The 16,989-nt window shown below is 39.1% G+C and overlaps 1 protein-coding gene across 2 annotated transcripts in view; it reads left to right on the forward strand.

Annotated features, from left to right (window-relative positions):
• The window catches only part of efna3b (ephrin-A3b), a 56,293-nt gene that overhangs the window by 32,999 nt on the left and 6,305 nt on the right, over positions 1-16,989 (forward strand). For both annotated transcript variants that reach the window (XM_011485296.4, XM_011485294.4), the window contains exons 3-5: positions 12,479-12,771; positions 13,935-14,000; positions 14,901-14,978. In XM_011485296.4, the coding sequence (XP_011483598.1) occupies positions 12,479-12,771; positions 13,935-14,000; positions 14,901-14,978 (437 nt within the window). The remainder of the gene's footprint in view (positions 1-12,478; positions 12,772-13,934; positions 14,001-14,900; positions 14,979-16,989) is intronic.

The raw sequence follows: 16,989 nt of genomic DNA on the forward strand, positions 1-16,989 counted from the left end.
ATTTTGTGTCCAGGACGTATTTAACATTGTTTATGGTTGAAATACTTTGAGAAATTTTAGAACTTAATATGAGGTTTTCCACTGATTTTAACATCAATACTTACTCCTAGAAATGTAATTTTATATTAAAATCAATTAGAAGATGAAACGAAGCAAAAAGTGTGGTGCAAAAATATATAAAACATCCAAGGAAACCTTGTTTGTTTTATTTATGTCAGCATAATTAAATTCTGATCTGTTTTGTAGTTACCGTATTTAATGCTATCATATGCGATATTTTAATAACAAAAACCCCACTTCATTTTAAGTGTCTGTAAAAAAAATTGTCCATCTCAGGTCTTTACGGCAAGAGTGAAAACAAAAGTATGTGAAAAAGATGTATTTCTTTTCTCCAAAATCATCTCGTCACTTCAGCAGCAAACAGAGTTATCCTATCATTTACCAACATCATTCAGCCCTGATGTGATCCATACATCAGTGATGGTTTCCTTATGGAAGAAGTGATTAGTCAGCGCGGACGGTGCAGTTTACTGAGGCGCTCTGACACTTAATTTTTTTCCCTTGGCTCTTCAAATCATTTTTTTGAAATGCCTTTAGTGTGGATTTTTTATGAATTATGTATTTTGTCAGCTGCATGTGTGCATCCTTAACATTTATAACACAAACAAAGAAGACAGATGGGTCACCTCTGATAAGCCGTCAGAAGGACTGATGGCTGCACTTCCTGCTGCATCCACAAGAACGCACATTTCTCTGATTTTCACGTGATGATCGGCAAGTCGCCAACCCACGAGGAGGCATATTGAGTTCATGAGAGATTGACAGGCTTGTAGAGGAAGACAGGACAGGGAGGGAGGACTTGTTGAGGGAGGGGAGTGAGACAAGCGTCAAAAAGATTGAACCTGAAATGAAAAATTGAACGCAAGTCGGATAGAAGGCCACTGATAAGGATGGAGAGACAGAGGAGAGGAGAGCAGAATAAGTAATAGTGGGGGAGGGATGTGGGGCAAGGGGGTGGGGCATAAGAGATGCTTGTTGTACTAATAGATTGTCTAGTCTGACAGAATGCACTCATGTTCTGTGGAGATTTACACGCGTTCTTGTTTACTGAAAGCAAACCATCTCATACTGAAAACAAACTGAGGTGCTAAAGCTGCCAGAAAAAATATTCTGAATTTATCTCATTGGTTTATCTTTTTTTTTTAAAGATGACTTTTTTTTAGGGTGTGTTTACACTAGAATTTGTAATTTCACTAGTGTAGGATAAATGACGATACTCTGTTCCATATGAAAAAAGAGTTTTGGTGCACCAACATGAACACCATGCAGATGGACTATCTAAACCAGAGAGGAAGCATAAGCAGGGATAAGTTAAAAGTTCAAGTGCTACTTCATGTCACACACCTGAGTGTGCAAAATGTGCATGCATCCCCCGAGGGAGAGCTGGGCTGCTGTCATGGCTGAGCTCAGGGACCGTTTGGTGGTTTGACCTCACAATTCAACCCTTAATCCTCCGTGTCAGGCAGGAAGGCCTTGGATTTAAACCCACAATCTCAGAGTTTTAAATGATCTGAGTGGCATGTATTTTTGAGTAGGAAAAAAACCCTCCACAGTGTGAATGTGAAGAAGCACAAAACAAGAGTTGGCGAGTGTCCCAAGAAAGGGCACATATTCAAACGTGCAAAGATGACGGTGTTGTAGCTACCGTAAGTTTATCTTCTTTTCTTCCTCATTAATGCCCAATAAAAACTATGATGTTGCACCATATCCTGCAGCTATTGTAACTTTGTGAAGTCTAATGTGAACCCAAACCAAATGAGGTATGATTTATGTTGCCATGCGCTGCCCAATCAGACCGAATGTACTTAACTATCCTGGGCTGAACCAAGCCTTTAATTTGTTCAAACTTGCTGCAGACTCTGACAAAGCTACAAAATGCAGTTTCAAGCAGGACCTTTTGCTGCCTCTTTGTACTGTCTTTGTCATATGCACCCATACAAGGGGTTAATCTGCATAGGTGCTGCAGGTTTTTGGGTTATCTGGGAGCGTGGAGGGTTGTAAGGGGAGCGGCCGCATCTTAACAAGTGTGTCTTGGGGTTCTCTTGTGGCTCATGCGACCGCCTTAAAGGAACGTCATGAAAATGTGACGTACGATTGTCAAGTGTGTGGTAAGTGAATCATGAAGAATTAGTAAGGATAATGTAAGTTACACGCACTTATGTCTATTGGTGATTCTGTCGTACAGGGCCATAATGCCGCACTCAAGTCATTAATAACGTGCAAGTGCTGGTGATACGTAAGTGCCTGTATGTGTCTTCAAATACCACACTCTGATGGTCTCATTTCTTCATTTCTAACAGTCAATCTTGATTTTTGGAGTGGGCCACCTGCCTGCTCTGTTCTGGTTTGCCAATGTTTTGCTCGCAGACAGCCCATATCACCTGTAAAGTTTCTACATGTTTGTAGCTACTTACTAAATTAAGACTTGGCACCAACTCATTCTTCGAATGAGCCAAATTCAACGAATTTTGTTGCTTCACTTTGACTTTATCTGTCTTGAGAATCTGAAAGGCAAAAGCATTAATGCTCTGCTGGTCTTGTATGTGCCTTTGACAAAGAATAAAATAGAAAACTCTAGGTGAAGTAGGCACAAACAAAGTTGCACTGCCTTGATTATTTTAGTCTCCATCCATTGTTTCACTTCATTGATTATTGTTTTTTTTTTTATAAACCACTAATTGAGCACTTAACTGTTAAGATTAGTCATGTGCTTCAGTTTTGCGTGCCTTCATTTCAGGCCTTTGTGACTTAGAGTGGATGAATACATCAAATTAATTCAGCATGCAGCAGTGCATTAATAGAAATATTAAAGCTCCATGTCGTCTTTTGTCTGACGGGTAGACTCAGACACATTTAAACGCTTAAAAGACTCCAGGCTGGCGCCTAACGATGTCGACCTTGTGTCTCACAACCTATGGATCAATTAATATGTGTGTGAGTGTGTGTTTGTGTGCTCTTTGTTGAATCCTTTCCCATCTGTCATTTGTTGAGATTAATAAACCTGTTTGCTCCCTTTTTTTTCAAGCTGAGCTCTAAAGAATCTTTTTTTATTCTACATTTTGATTATTACATTTATGGTATGTCACAGTATAACTAAACATTGTATTGTCTTCAAAATCATTTTTAAAGACTATTGTTTAAAAAAAAAGAAACATGTGGCTATAGTTTTATTCATTATCTGTTTTCTATTCCTATGTTGGAAAATCATTTTTGGAGTAAGGCTCTTTTGGGGAACATTGTCTTCACCACTGACCCTATTCCATCTACTGGACGTTCCCCTCGTGTATCACCTGGTTGTGCCGTACACGAACAATTCAGAATTAGTCAGTAGTGGGCTGTCAGGGGCTGCAAAACATTTCTTGTTGGCCTAAAAATTTTAAGAAAAGTACATTTAAATCTTTTTTTTTTCAAAAACATGCAAGCAGGTTTACTTTTTTTGAAAATAAGAATTGTTCTTCAGAGTCTGATCACTTTAAGTCATAGTAACACACAGAGTTTTACATTATTTGTGCATTATGGCACCATTTTTATCGAATTATATTTAAGCTTGCTTGTGTTGTGAGGTTAATGAAATCTGTATGGGGCCTGCAGAACCCAAAGAGAAAGCTGCTGTGTTCTTTAAGCAACAGAGACAGACAGTTTCAATAGCCAGCATCAAGGTTAGCTAGAAGGGTTTGCTGCAGGGGTGCCCATTATTTTGTCTACACACAAACTACCTTTAAAACAACAAGCTCCAAAAGATCTGTGTTTCGGGGCAGTCGGGGAAAAAATAAGGCACACCTCATCCACTGAGTCTCACGCTGAACGTCCAACCCTTTCTAAAGTCCTGGACGAAGACAAACACCATGGTTCTGTCCAAATTCCTTCTTTAATCCCTAACTACTAAAAAACTAAATGGTGCAGGAGGACTAGTGCCCTGGATTTGAACAACGATTCCGACACCATGCTCACTACTTTTTTTTTCTTTTCTAAACGCCAAGTATGACGTCACATATTTCCTGAAGTAAAAACCTAATAAGTATAAACATTTATGAAGACTATTTATAAATCCATTGTTTTCAGAAAATAAAAACTTGGATGATTCATAACAAATAAATTAAATACAATATTTTCAAAAAGAAAAAGTGTTCAAACGCAATGCACTGTGGTCTTTATTCGCCAATCTAGTGAGCTCTGATGCACAGCAGATTGGTGAATCTAACCCTAACCCTATTTGTTTGGGTTTTTGAGCCTCGATTGGTTGTAGATGAAAATGAAAGACGTATTATTATAGATTGTAGTAAGAAGGATTTCACTGAAGGCATAGGCGCAAATTGCATGGCCTGCCTCTAGAATTAGGTATGTGGTTTTGTTATGACTTTTTGGTTCATTTTGAAGCAAAATACTGAAGAAAAACAACACATTTACCCTAAATTGCAGTGTAAAAAGTGTTTGGCACAGTACTAGAAGATGATTTGTGATAAAGCAGAATGGTAATAAGTGGTCCTTAATTGGCCATTAGAGAGACAGAACAGAGCTGTTTGGTAATGAGGGAATGGGTTTTAGTGCAAGGCAACAGGCCCCAGAAGCCCACTCCGTGACTTCCCCTCACCCTTTCTTTTTTACTACAGTATCTCCACAGCAGGGGCCTTTTCTGTTGTCATGGTGACTAATGTTGGAAGCCAGCTGTGGTTTTTGTTTTAAGCTGCAGCCTACTTGGTTCTCCTCTTTGTCCAGCTTTACTTTTTGGCTTAGCTGCTGTTTGTGTAATGGTGTAGAAAAAACCTTTTGGTGCTTTTTTCTAGAATCACAGCCATGGGTCAAATAAAGGGTTGAAGTTTCCTCTGAGCTTTTGTTTTACCTTGTTTCAAATGTTTCTCATACATGTTGGCCAAGCTGGCTCTAAAAATCACATGGCTATAAGCAGCATAGGCTGAAAGCTGGCAGAGGTTTAAATGAACGACCCCACCCACCTTGATGTTCAAGTAGGTTAAAGTAGGTGCAAGCAGCTAAAGAATTATTTGCAAATGCTACATGACCCAGGCCTGCTTGATGGATGGAACCATTTCTCATAGCACGTTGTCCCTCTGCCTGGCAAGCGCTGTTCCCTGCCCCAGATCCCTTATTAAAGGTGGCTCAGGAGAGGAATCTGAGTAATGTTGTTGTTGTAGAGAACAACTTAGCCCTGTGCTGGAGCTTTTTTTTTTTTTTCTTTTTCTTTCTTTTTCCTCCTGCAGTCCTGATATTCAAGCCTCCAGACCCTGACCCAAACACATCAGTCAGCGAGACACTGGTGCCGCGTGACTCGGCCAGGAAGTGGGCTGAGAAAGGCAGTGAGAATCATTTCTATGCAGCGCTTTGATCAAGTTTCACTGGACACCGGTGAACCATCGGTCTGTTCGACTGTACTTACAGACGTGTGCGCGTTTGTGTTGTTGGACTTTTGTGAAGTGGCAGGGTCAGGGTTAGTGTTGTGTGTTTTGGGCGGTGAATGCTACAATCAATAGCTAGGTCAGAGGGTAATGTCTCTCTGAGTGCTGAGTCTATACACAGCCATCAGGAAGGATCACTATCAATCATGGGAGACCTTAAGGAATCTACGCTCCCCTTCTCTTTTGTGTCTCTTTACCCCCTCTGGCCTCTGAATGTGTGAGGGGATCACTGTTGCTGGCGTAAGGACTCTGGGAACACAAGCTAAGGCAGATGTAGGGAAGCAGAGGGATATAGCTTTCCTGGGAGGATTTATGGGAGCAAATTGACAGAACAAGAAGGAAAGCTGGGTTTGTATTGACACTCGGTGAATGACATCTTGGGTTTGGGAGGCAGAAGCCCTAAAGTCAAGAAGCCCGGCGAAGCGTAAAATAGGCTGTGCTGGCAATTTAGAAAATAAAGACAAAAACGAATCAATAAAATCACAAATTAAAATAATGGCCACAAGTCCTGAGCTTATTCTGAGTTTAAATCAAGAAGATTTTTTTTCCTGATGAAGCTTTTTCTGCTTGTCAACCTTTCATTTCTTCCCTGATCTCTAATGTCCTCCTTTTATGTCATTTCTTTCTGCATGGTTTTCATCTTCTGATTAAAAATGATACGTTGTATTTTCTTAAGTGTTCTGGGGAAAAAAAATGCTGATCACCTCTGTGTGATTGACTACAGAAAAGCACACAGAAACATGCTTGTGTGCATAATGGGGAGTTGTGCAGCTATCGAACGCAACTCAGGGTTAAAGGAGTAATAACAAGTGTCATTAAATTGCTTACTGCTGGTACACTGTAACAGCACACAGTCGATATCTGCAGTGCAGGATTGAGGTGGAGGTTTGGACTAAGATAAAGAGTGAAGCAAAGTTATGACTCAAAAAGAGGTAGAAAACCTAAAAAAAAGGGTGAAAGGAGCTCCTGGTTGTATTGGATTACATGTATGCTGTGTGTGAGACTGCAAGGCGAGGATCCCTGTTAGCTGTAATACTTTGATCAATTACCAATGAAGAACCGATGCTCTAGAGGTTTGAACATGTGTGTCAGAGATGGTGTGTGTGTAACCGCTTAAGGCGGCTGCTTACTTCAGGCTGTTGGACACACTCTAGACAGGTATCGATTTTAAATGAGAGAAGTTAGAAGCAATTCACTTGCTACACCCTGTCAGACAGATGTACACTCACAAGTTTCTGTTTTTCTTTTTTCAAATCTTCTTGTTTTTTATCGGCTCGTACCGAACACCAACAGAAACAGGGAAACAAGCAGAACTGAGGAGACAAAAGTAAGGAGGAGAAAGGTTGAGTAAAGAGGAGGAGGATGAGGATGCTGAGGGAAGGACTCCTGTCTGTGTTTGATGAGAGCTCTCACTGATGCCACTGATCTTTGGGAGTCTCCATTCAGCAGGGAAGCCATTCAATTATACCTACCGCTCCGCAGGTTGATTGTAGTCCCCCCCGCAACAAATGTTAGCATCTTTGTACCAAAGTGAGATGGGATTAAGATTTTGGCCTCAGGGGGCATAGTGGCTTTTAAGTCCTGATTGGCAATCATTTGTAACCCTGCTGGACAAGTTTTAATCCAGCCCAACCTTTTGGTCAACCAACAGCCCTTTCTTTGATTTCTTTAACCTTGTTTTATCTTGGTTTATATGTTGTTTTTTACTGATTATCAAGCTGTTACAGACCCCCACTGCTGACCAATCAACCACCCGTTGTTGTTTCTGTTTGATCGCTGAGTGCAAAACCAGGAACTGTAAAACTCAAGACACCTAAATCATAATTTTGTCATCTGGGAGGAAATCAGCTACTGAATTTAGGCCCCATTTTGGGAAGTAACTTTAAAAAAAAAAGACAAGTGAACTTGAATGTGGACTATTTTCTTTGCTGTATTTACACATTCTTATAGAAAATAAGAAAACATAATCCAATAAATGTTTATCATGAAAAAGAGTAAACCTCTTTGCTTTATGTTTGTAGATTTCTGAGCAGGGTTTTTTAACTGAATTGTCAAATACTTCAAAATCCCCTATTTACCGTGAAACGTTTTAAAAAACATCCATTTGAAGGTGAATGAATAGATGCTTTGGAGAAAATCTAGCTTGTCTTGTTTGTTTTATAAAAACCTACAAAAGGATTACAAGTCATTCAAAGATTGTTCATAATTTTACAATTGCTTTAAAACTAAATGGTAAATGGCGAATACTTTTATAGCGCTTTTTTACCTTCTTCAAAGGCCCAAAGCACTTTACAGTCACAGTCCCATTCACCCACTCACACACACACACATTCACACACTGGTGGCGGCTCCACTGCCGAACACTGGCGCCAACCTCCCACCAGGGGCAAATTAGAACTAGGTGGGGTTCAGTGTCTTGCCCAAGGACATTTCGACACATGGGCGGTCATCTTCCGATCGGAGGTCGACCGCCCTACCACTGCACCACGGCCGCCCCCTTAAAACTAAACTATTTTGCAAATTTCCTGAAATCTCTGTCCATATTTTTCAGCTTTACTGACTAATTTAATCTTAAAGCCTTAACTGTTTTCAGAGGGTTTTGTTCTTTTTAAACTAAGCTAAAGTTCTAGAGGCTGACTACACAAAATGCACTTTTTTATGAACTGTCTCTTCTATGTTATTTTCTTTATCGTTAATCAGGAAACCAACTTTTTCTATTTTTCTTTATGTCTTAGTCTCGACTTAATTGTAAAATACATTTTTCCAATTAAGGGGACTTAAAAAAAAGGAAAGATTAATGTGTAAAAATTTACACCAAAAAGGAAACAAGACCAAATCCAGGAAGTCACTGTTAAACGTAAAGAAAACACGTTGACAGAAAAAAGCAAAGTGAATCGAAGGGCTATACAGAAAAAACTATTTAGCAGGTGTATAGTCAGAGTTAAAGGTGGTTCAATTGTCAGTCGAACAATCAGCTGGGTGGTCAAACCCAGAAATAAAGTGAGAAAATAATGAAAGAATTAAAGAAAACCAAGATTTTCGAGTAATAAATAAAAATCACAAATCATTGCGATACTCAAAGCCCTATGTCAAGGATCTTATTACTTCTGAGCTTTTTTAATTAAATATGATAAAGGGACATCTTCAAACATTTGGTTACTTGTCATGCATTTAAATGAAAATGTGCTTTAATAAGTAACCTCTCACTGAATCAAAAAGAAAATACAAGCTTTCACCCACGCATGTTTGACGGTTCCTGTCTTGGAGAAGTAACTGCAACTGAGAACAATTTTTTGCATTTATTGTTGACTGATAAGACAACCCAGTGGTTGTGACAAACTCTTTCCATAATGAATAGTTTTGGATCTGTAGATGGATTGGCCACAGAAGAAGGAAAGCATACCCCATGCCTTCTCTATTTGTGTCCCTTTTGCTATTCACCCTCCCAAAGCAAGTCTTCTATTTAAGCAACGGCAGAAGTAATCAAGCTCTCGTTACAGAGCAGAATGATTGCTCTCTCTGTCAAAGTGTTTTATTGATGTACAGCGCTCCAAGATCCTAGGCAGACAATAGGCAGGTAGGGTTTAACTCTGTGGCATTATGTTGCTTGTGACTGATTTATATAGGCAACATACTCTCCCTATGACTCCGTCTCTGTCTCCCCCTCTGATGTGATTTTACAGTAGTGACATTGATCCAAGCCCACTTTGATCTTGCTCTTAGCTGCTGCTCCGTCTTCCTCCCATTTGCTGTCTCTTTCTCCCTGGCTGCTCCCCAGTGGGCACACTCTGCTGCTTTTAACCCCAACTACCCCCCGTCTCATCCTATAAACCTTCCTATCTTTCCCTCTATCCTGCCATCACTTCACCTCACTGGTAGATCTGTATTTATAAGTGTTCTTTATCTCTTGGAAGCCTCTGCTCAGATCCTATGAATTGTATTGCAGAGAGCCGTCGACATCTCCTTACTCACTTTTTATCAGCTTCAACTAGTATGATCTTATGAGTGGAAAATGAATGGGAAGCATATGGTGGGAGCACCAGAGAGCAATAGATTCTGACTTTTCCTAACCAGCTGTACTCTATATCTCAGCTTCTGGGCTTTGCAGCTTATTTGGAATTTGATGAAAGGCTGCCATATAATAAACTGTAATATCAAAGAAGGCAATAAAAGTTAAAAAAAAGGACTGCAGATACTGTTGGAAGAGTAAAGTCACTATTTTGTCTGTCAGATTGACCTTTTCTTTTGTATCTTTGGAAATTCACATAGGAAATTTACATATTTATTGAATTCTCCTTTGTCTTGGAGCAATTCGGAGGAGCAATATAATGTAATGAGCATTGAGATTACTCAGCAAAAGAAAGAAAAAAGAAAAATGTGACCAGCAAATAGTGTTTTTGTCCATAAAAACATCCACTTTCTGACATTCTTGTTCTTTAAAATCTTTTTTGGGAATAATCACTAAAATTTCAGGTTCTTGTCATTTATCACTTGATCATTTCGATGCCCAGATGCATCTTTATTTATAGAACAGGTTTTTATTTTACATTGCAAAGCAATATTTGAAATCATTTTTTTGGTGCACAATAAGATCAAACTAAATTTTAGGCAGTAAAAAGAACTCAATAAATAAGAGAAGAAGAAGGCATTCATCATAGAAACACATGACCTTTTATTATTTGTTATTTGGAAATTCTCAGAGTATTGCAAAATACATCAACCAGCAGTTTTCTGTGCTTTTAGCTTGTTGATCTCAAGTATCAAATTTTGTTTATGCATTTATTTGTTCTTGAAAACAAAGATTAAAAAATATACATATATTATAAAATAAACAGGCTAACTTTAAATATATTTATCTTACAGAATAAACACTTCACTAAACCATAATTGAAAATGTGCCTTCTGAGAACCGACATAAAGAAAACCAATCATATTGTAATTATTGACATTGAATACTATGTCAGCTGCTATTATCGTGCATTTTATTGTATTGTAAAAAGTCATACGTCTCAAAGTACAGATGAATGATATAAAGGGCCCTCGAAAAGATAGAACATTCTTTGCATAATGCAATAAATCTTTTTTGTGCATGCAACTGCAGGAGAGCTTATGTCATAAATGGACAAGGCTGTAGGTATGACTTATAAAAACACTGGCCTGAATGCATTTTTCATGCAGTGCTCATCTGCACGCTCCCTCCAAACTAATCTTGCTCTGAAATTGGCCACATCTGATTTCCAGATCATCCATGAGATGAAACCAAAACACATTAAGCTTCTTGAGGTTTCTTATGCTGCTCATACATCTATTTATTTGCCATTGAGACGGTAAAAAGGAACGCATGTGTAGTCTTGTTTGTGTGCATTTGTGTGCTCGGTTCCATAAAATAAAGGGTTGCCACAGAGAATTATTGGGCTCATTGTCGCATAGAAAGGCAGGCTTGCACACGTGCACATGCACGCATGATTGGAAGCTGCAGCTTTCATCCTAAAATAGTGATTTACTTGAATTTTACTCAAGATGCTCTGCGTCCTTCCGTTCTTTTTTCCATTCATTATCCCTTCATCTCAGGAAACTTGCCTTTTGTTTTGTTGTGTGAACTAACCAGCTCTTTGTGTCTCTGTCTGCTACATTCAGACTGCTCATTCACTCCGTCTGCACTCACACCTCCCTGACTGAAGCAAGTGAATCCCTCACTCATCATCTCCCCGGTTTGCATTCCCTGTAAATACGAAAAAGGCGTGTTTTTTCTTCCAGTAATACAACAGAAAGTAAATTTCTTCTTCCGGCTAAATGATGTAATGAGAGAACATTAGAGGAGAAGAGATGAGAGCAGAGGATGAATGTCTAACAATTAATCTTGCTTTTCTGTTACTCTCAGAGAGAGATGAGAGAAATGGAAAGCTTTGAAAGGCAAATTCAGGAATGATTTTGAGCTGGCTTTGAGAAGTAATGGAGAGACGGAGACATTGGCAACAGAGTTTCGATCGTCATTTAATAATTGAATAATAATCTCCCTGGAGACATGACCTAGAACTGGCAGAGTGGGAGAGAGGCGGCCTGACGATGAGGCACTGCTGCCCCCTTGTGATTTTGTGGTGTCACCGCCGGTGAGTGAGCTGGTGGGCACATGCTCATCGGTGTGTGTATGATTTACAACCATGATCTATCTGTGTCACACTGATACGGGCCTCATGCCTGTGATGAGGGGGGAAAGACGGCTTTAGGATGTCAGGAAAGATTTCATTTTGTCACACACACACAAATAAGTCTATCCACCCCCAGTCACAGAATCAGATCCTATCTTCTTGTCATGCTGGCTCTTTTTTAAGGTTGACGCTGATATATGAGCTTTGGAGGGGTGGGGAGCTGTTGCCAAGAAGTTGACGGCTGACGCGCTCGCTGAGTTGTGCTCTGGCTGATGAACGAGCAGCGGGGTTAGGGGATAACTGCACCAAAAGGAGAAGCTTGTGGCCCTGGGATATTGAGTCCATCCTGAAGAGCCAACTCTGCAGTCTCTGTGTGCATCAGCCACAAATACACACATCCACTCCCACACAGTGATATTATTAACTCACCAACACTCAAAGAGTTGTTTGACGGCAGGTGAGCTCTCTAAAAAGAAAGGGGCAGTGCAGTGATCTGAGGTGTTGTCTTGGCAGTGAAGACTGATGAGTGCACGTGTGCCATCCAAAGTTAGCCCATTTCACATCATCCATTGAAGTGAGACTTGTCGCGAAAATACCTTTTGTTTAAATTAACGTATTATCTTTTAAGTGTGTCGACGTTAGTGTATGTTGCAGTCAGCTGGAGCTAAAATAAGTTTACATTTTATCTCCCAGCCAAACGGAAGTCTCAGTTGTTGTCAAACTAGCTGCAGAAACGTCATAAGACACAAATGGAAGCAGAAAAGGTCGCATAATTGGAAATTGATGTGGCCATTTCTATATATATGAATATCATTTTGAGTGTTTACCATAATTCTAATATACTGTTTGTTTGTCCAGTCTGCGCAGGGAGGGGTTCACCATGCAGGTGAATGTCAACGATTACCTGGACATCTACTGTCCCCATTACAATGACAGCCAGCGCATGGTGGGCACCGGAGAGCAGTACGTCCTCTACATGGTCAGTTACCGTGGCTACAGGAACTGTGATCCCCAGATGGGCTTCAAGCGGTGGGAGTGCAACCGGCCGCACGCTCCCCACGCACCCATCAAGTTCTCGGAGAAGTTCCAGCGCTACAGCGCCTTCTCTCTGGGCTACGAGTTCCACGTTGGCCACGAGTATTACTACATCTGTGAGTGCAAACAAACCAGAAACTCCATCATTACTCTTTAATATAACCATCCACAAAATTCAGAATATAAAAAATTGCTTGAGGTGGATGTTTGTTAGGTAAATTCGAAAGAAAAAAATATGCATGAAGAAACCAAAAAACTTTATTTTAACGAAATGAAGTTGCCTAGTTTTGATAAATGTTTATCTTAGATTTGCCCAAACTCAGTGCTCGTGTAATTTCAAGGTAACAAATTGCTGCATCACATCTAATCACATCACCCCGCTGTAAAGCAGCCTCATCCATTTTTGCTGACTGCTAATTAGATTAACTCACAACACTTTGTGCCAAAATGACACTGAGTGAGTAATGAACTTTTAGTTTGACGGAAAACCTTTCAGAAAGCGTTATCGGGCTGCAAACATGTAAACGCTTCAGCATTACTTTATGGAGCATGTTTTCACAAATCTGCAATTAACTAAACTGACACAACAAAGGATAAATCTTAACTTTTAATCTCTGCTTTTGTTTTATTTCTGCAGTATCTTAAAAATATCTTCCATATATTAGATGACAGAGCTTTTGCTTCAACTATCTCAGCCTAAAAGATTTTTTTTGCTCTTTTCCTAAATTTTATTTAGATTATTTTAAGTACAGGTGTTTTAACTTGTCAATAGATGAGCAAGTGTTTTTATTTTTTTTAACACAGTTATTAGCCTTTCTTGGTGTGCCACAATTCTTTTAAGCCAATTCTGTATAAAAGAAATGGAAGGAGCTGAATTTGAACTACACGCTAACTTCTTATTGTGAATATTCCTTTAATTTTAATTTACTAAGGTAAACCGCCACAAATTTCTCGTTAATATGTTCAGTTAAGTCTTAGTGCATTTTAAAGTTTAAAGTAAACAATTTTTAGATGGGAAAAACACCATACCTTTAGTATCAGATTACTGCATATGTATGTCTTTTGTCTGTCATAATTACAACTTTTGACAAATAACTTATTCATTATTAAAAGACAGAAAAATATGTTAAAAAACAAAAATTTAATTTATAAAAAGGTCACCAACACGCTTTATTTAAACTGATGGATGTTTTTGGCAGATTCTCATCAACATTTCAAGGAGAAAATTGTAATTTGTTGTGTTGAATGGTTAACCTCATGTGCATTTTTTGTTTCACAGCCACGCCAACCCACCATCATGGGCGCAGCTGTCTTAGGCTACGGGTGTACGTCTGCTGTTCCACCGGTGAGTCACGTCCTTTTGAGTGTGGGAAGTTTTTGACCTGGATGGCAAGCCTTTGCATCCTCATGGAGGAAGACACCAGGCTGTTCTCCTAACTCATACTCACTTGCTGCATCCACACACACGCGCACCGCCTCAATGGAGGCTAAAAGGAGCGAAGCTATTAATACTTCTGCTGAGTTTCCCCAGCTGCTTTTTCACCTGCAGCATTTTTTCCTCTTGCTCGTCTTTTACTTTTCTTCTTTCTACTTTTTTTGTCTCTTTCTTCCTATTGTTCCCTTGTCTTCCTGCACAGTGCCAAAATGAGCAGCTTTTGGCTTTGAAGGCCTTCTCATCCGCCTCTCTCCCGTCCTCTTCCTCTCACTTTCTTCCTCTTTCACCCTTCCTTCCTTGCCCTCTGTCAGAATGCATTTATTGCAGTGTGCAGTCAGTGGGTGGCTGTGTATACGTAGTGATATGCTCTCTCCTTCTCCTGCCACCCTTCCTTCTTTCAGTGCGCACAGACTCACACTCAGATACACACAGTCTTTGATCCCTGGCCTGTCCGATCCTTTTAACTTCCACAGGCCCTTAGTATTAACCTCTCCTCCCTCTTTCAGCCCCACAACTCCATCACTTTCTTCTCACACACTGACTCTTCAGTTTGATCCCCCCCCCCACTGCCCCCCCTCCACCCCTCAGTCTTAGTGTTTTTGTCAAGGCTGCTGCTGATGTTATGGCCTGTCAGCGTGCCTGCTCTGGGGTTTTTTAACCTCTGCACTCTTGTCCTTCCAATCTCTTGCATGTTCCTCTTAAGATGTCAGCTTGGATGTAATTAAGGTCCTTTAGGTTGGAGCAGTGGTTTGACCCAGACTCCCTGGTCTCCTGTTTTTCACTCTCGCATGCTTTCATTTTCTGCCTCAGCATCCGACACGGACGATGAACCAGAACCCACAGAGCCAGACTACACGCTACGACCCGGTCTAAAGATAGATGATATTGGTGAGTCATAAGCAAATTTTGTGCAAATTGTGTTCACTTACAAAAAAAAAAAAGAAAATTCCACAAGTCAAATTTTGAAATGCTTTTTCATCCTCATAATTAATAAACAATCAAATATTGCAAAACTGTCAGTTTTTGTACATAAGTTTTGTTTTTCTGACAATTTTTAGGAGACTGGGATGCCTAATTTAAAAGCAAAATGGTCCTTTCTTATCTCTGCTGGCATATGATAATATTTTTTGACCTCATAGTGAGCCTAACACAACTCATCATTTTTTCTAACCAACCAATCAGAAGAAATTGGAGCTTTTAGGGGGCAGTCCTTAAAATATTTGGAGTAAAATCAGACTAACTAGACAAAAAAAAGCTTTGTCTGTCCAGAGTCTGAGAAGATTCTGTTCTGGAAAGCATGTAAATCTGCTTTATTCTTCAAAATAGGCTTATAGAAGGATCACAGGTCAAAGTACAGGCGGGAATTATTTATTTTTCATGTCCCATTGATAACAAATATCTGGTTTTCCGAATATAAATAAAAATATTGTTAGATTTTAATTTAGAAATACATTTAAAATGTGTTTTTTACAATCAAAATAAAATTTGTGTGAAATTTATGTCAAGGTGACATGTTCTGTAGTAGGCTGACAGAAAAAAAAATGGTTTCCAATAGTCTTCTTCTAGTTTATAATTGCCTGAAAGTCAACATTATTATCCTTTGAGATTGCGTTATTGTCAGAAACTTGGAGTGTCCTGTCACACCAAATTGAATCTTTAATCTCTTCCAGCAGGACTGACAGGATAGTCTGCATGCAGCCTGACAGGTGCCACCTTGTGTATCAGAAACATTGATGCTGCTACAGAAAGTAGCCCGTTAATATAGAAAGGATATTTGTCTTTTCATGTCTGGACAGTAAAGAGTTTCAGTCTTTCTGTTTTTTTTTTTTTGTTTTTTTCATGATTTTTTAGTGGAATTATCCATTAAATGAGCCAACAAATTGACCTGATTTGAGGCAGCAGAGTGAACAAGCACCATCAAAGTGACCAACTGAAGTGAAATGTGTTCTATTCAAACATTTAATTCAGCTCAGTGAACCTCACAGCACCAGCTGGCTTGGCAAGCTGCTGATCCTGCTAAGCAACTACTTGAATATGCATTTCGCACATTTGTCGCTGCTTTTACTCAGATTAGCAAAGAACACAGAGTTTTGTGAAGATTTTACCACAAAAAGTGTCAAAATTCATTCAGAAAACAGAGGCAGAAGTCACCCACTGCACTGCCGGGAGTTTTTGAGCTTACCTTCATTCTATTAGGAAAATTTAAATTATTAAGGAAGTTATATTATTTTTTTGGAATAATTTGAACAACATCAAGATGGAATTAGAAAAAATTAAGGAAACTTTTTGATCTCTAATTTTCATATTAATTTGGATGATTCATTTTTTTACAGCAGCAGATGATGAGCAGAAAAACCAACACTTTACCTGTTCCAATCATGTAACACAACTGAACATGTGGTGGCAAACAGTCCTTCATGAGATATTATGAGATGTGAAATTATTTTACTCTGCCTGTTAGATGTAAGCATGTGTATTGTATTTTCTGGAGTTTAGGTCGGATGCGTGGTCAAACTTACACTCCGAAAAATATTTTAATAAATAAAAATTATTCGCTATAAAATTTTATTTAAGAAACACCCATCCTAAGCTTTTTATATATTCTTTTTTTATCTTTTTTGATAACTTTAATCTTCCATTGTCCATCCTCAACCCTGCTCTCCTTGTTCTTTATTTCCCATTTTTGTTTTTCCTCCCCAGTAACAAGAGAAATAGCCTAAAGTGTGCAAAATCTGTTAATTTCTTTAACCTATTTTGATTTTTTAATTCTTTAAACAAAGTCTTTGTAAGGTTTTAATAATAGTCCAGAGACTGTGATTTTTTTCAAAGAAAGCAATTATGCTTTAAAACTCCTCTCACTCCTGTTGTCAGCAAAAAACAAACATTTTTCTTCTCCCTA

Source organism: Oryzias latipes, chromosome 16 (assembly GCF_053564925.1).
Source record: "Oryzias latipes strain Hd-rR chromosome 16, Olatipes_Hd-rR_3.1".
NCBI lineage: Eukaryota > Metazoa > Chordata > Actinopteri > Beloniformes > Adrianichthyidae > Oryzias > Oryzias latipes.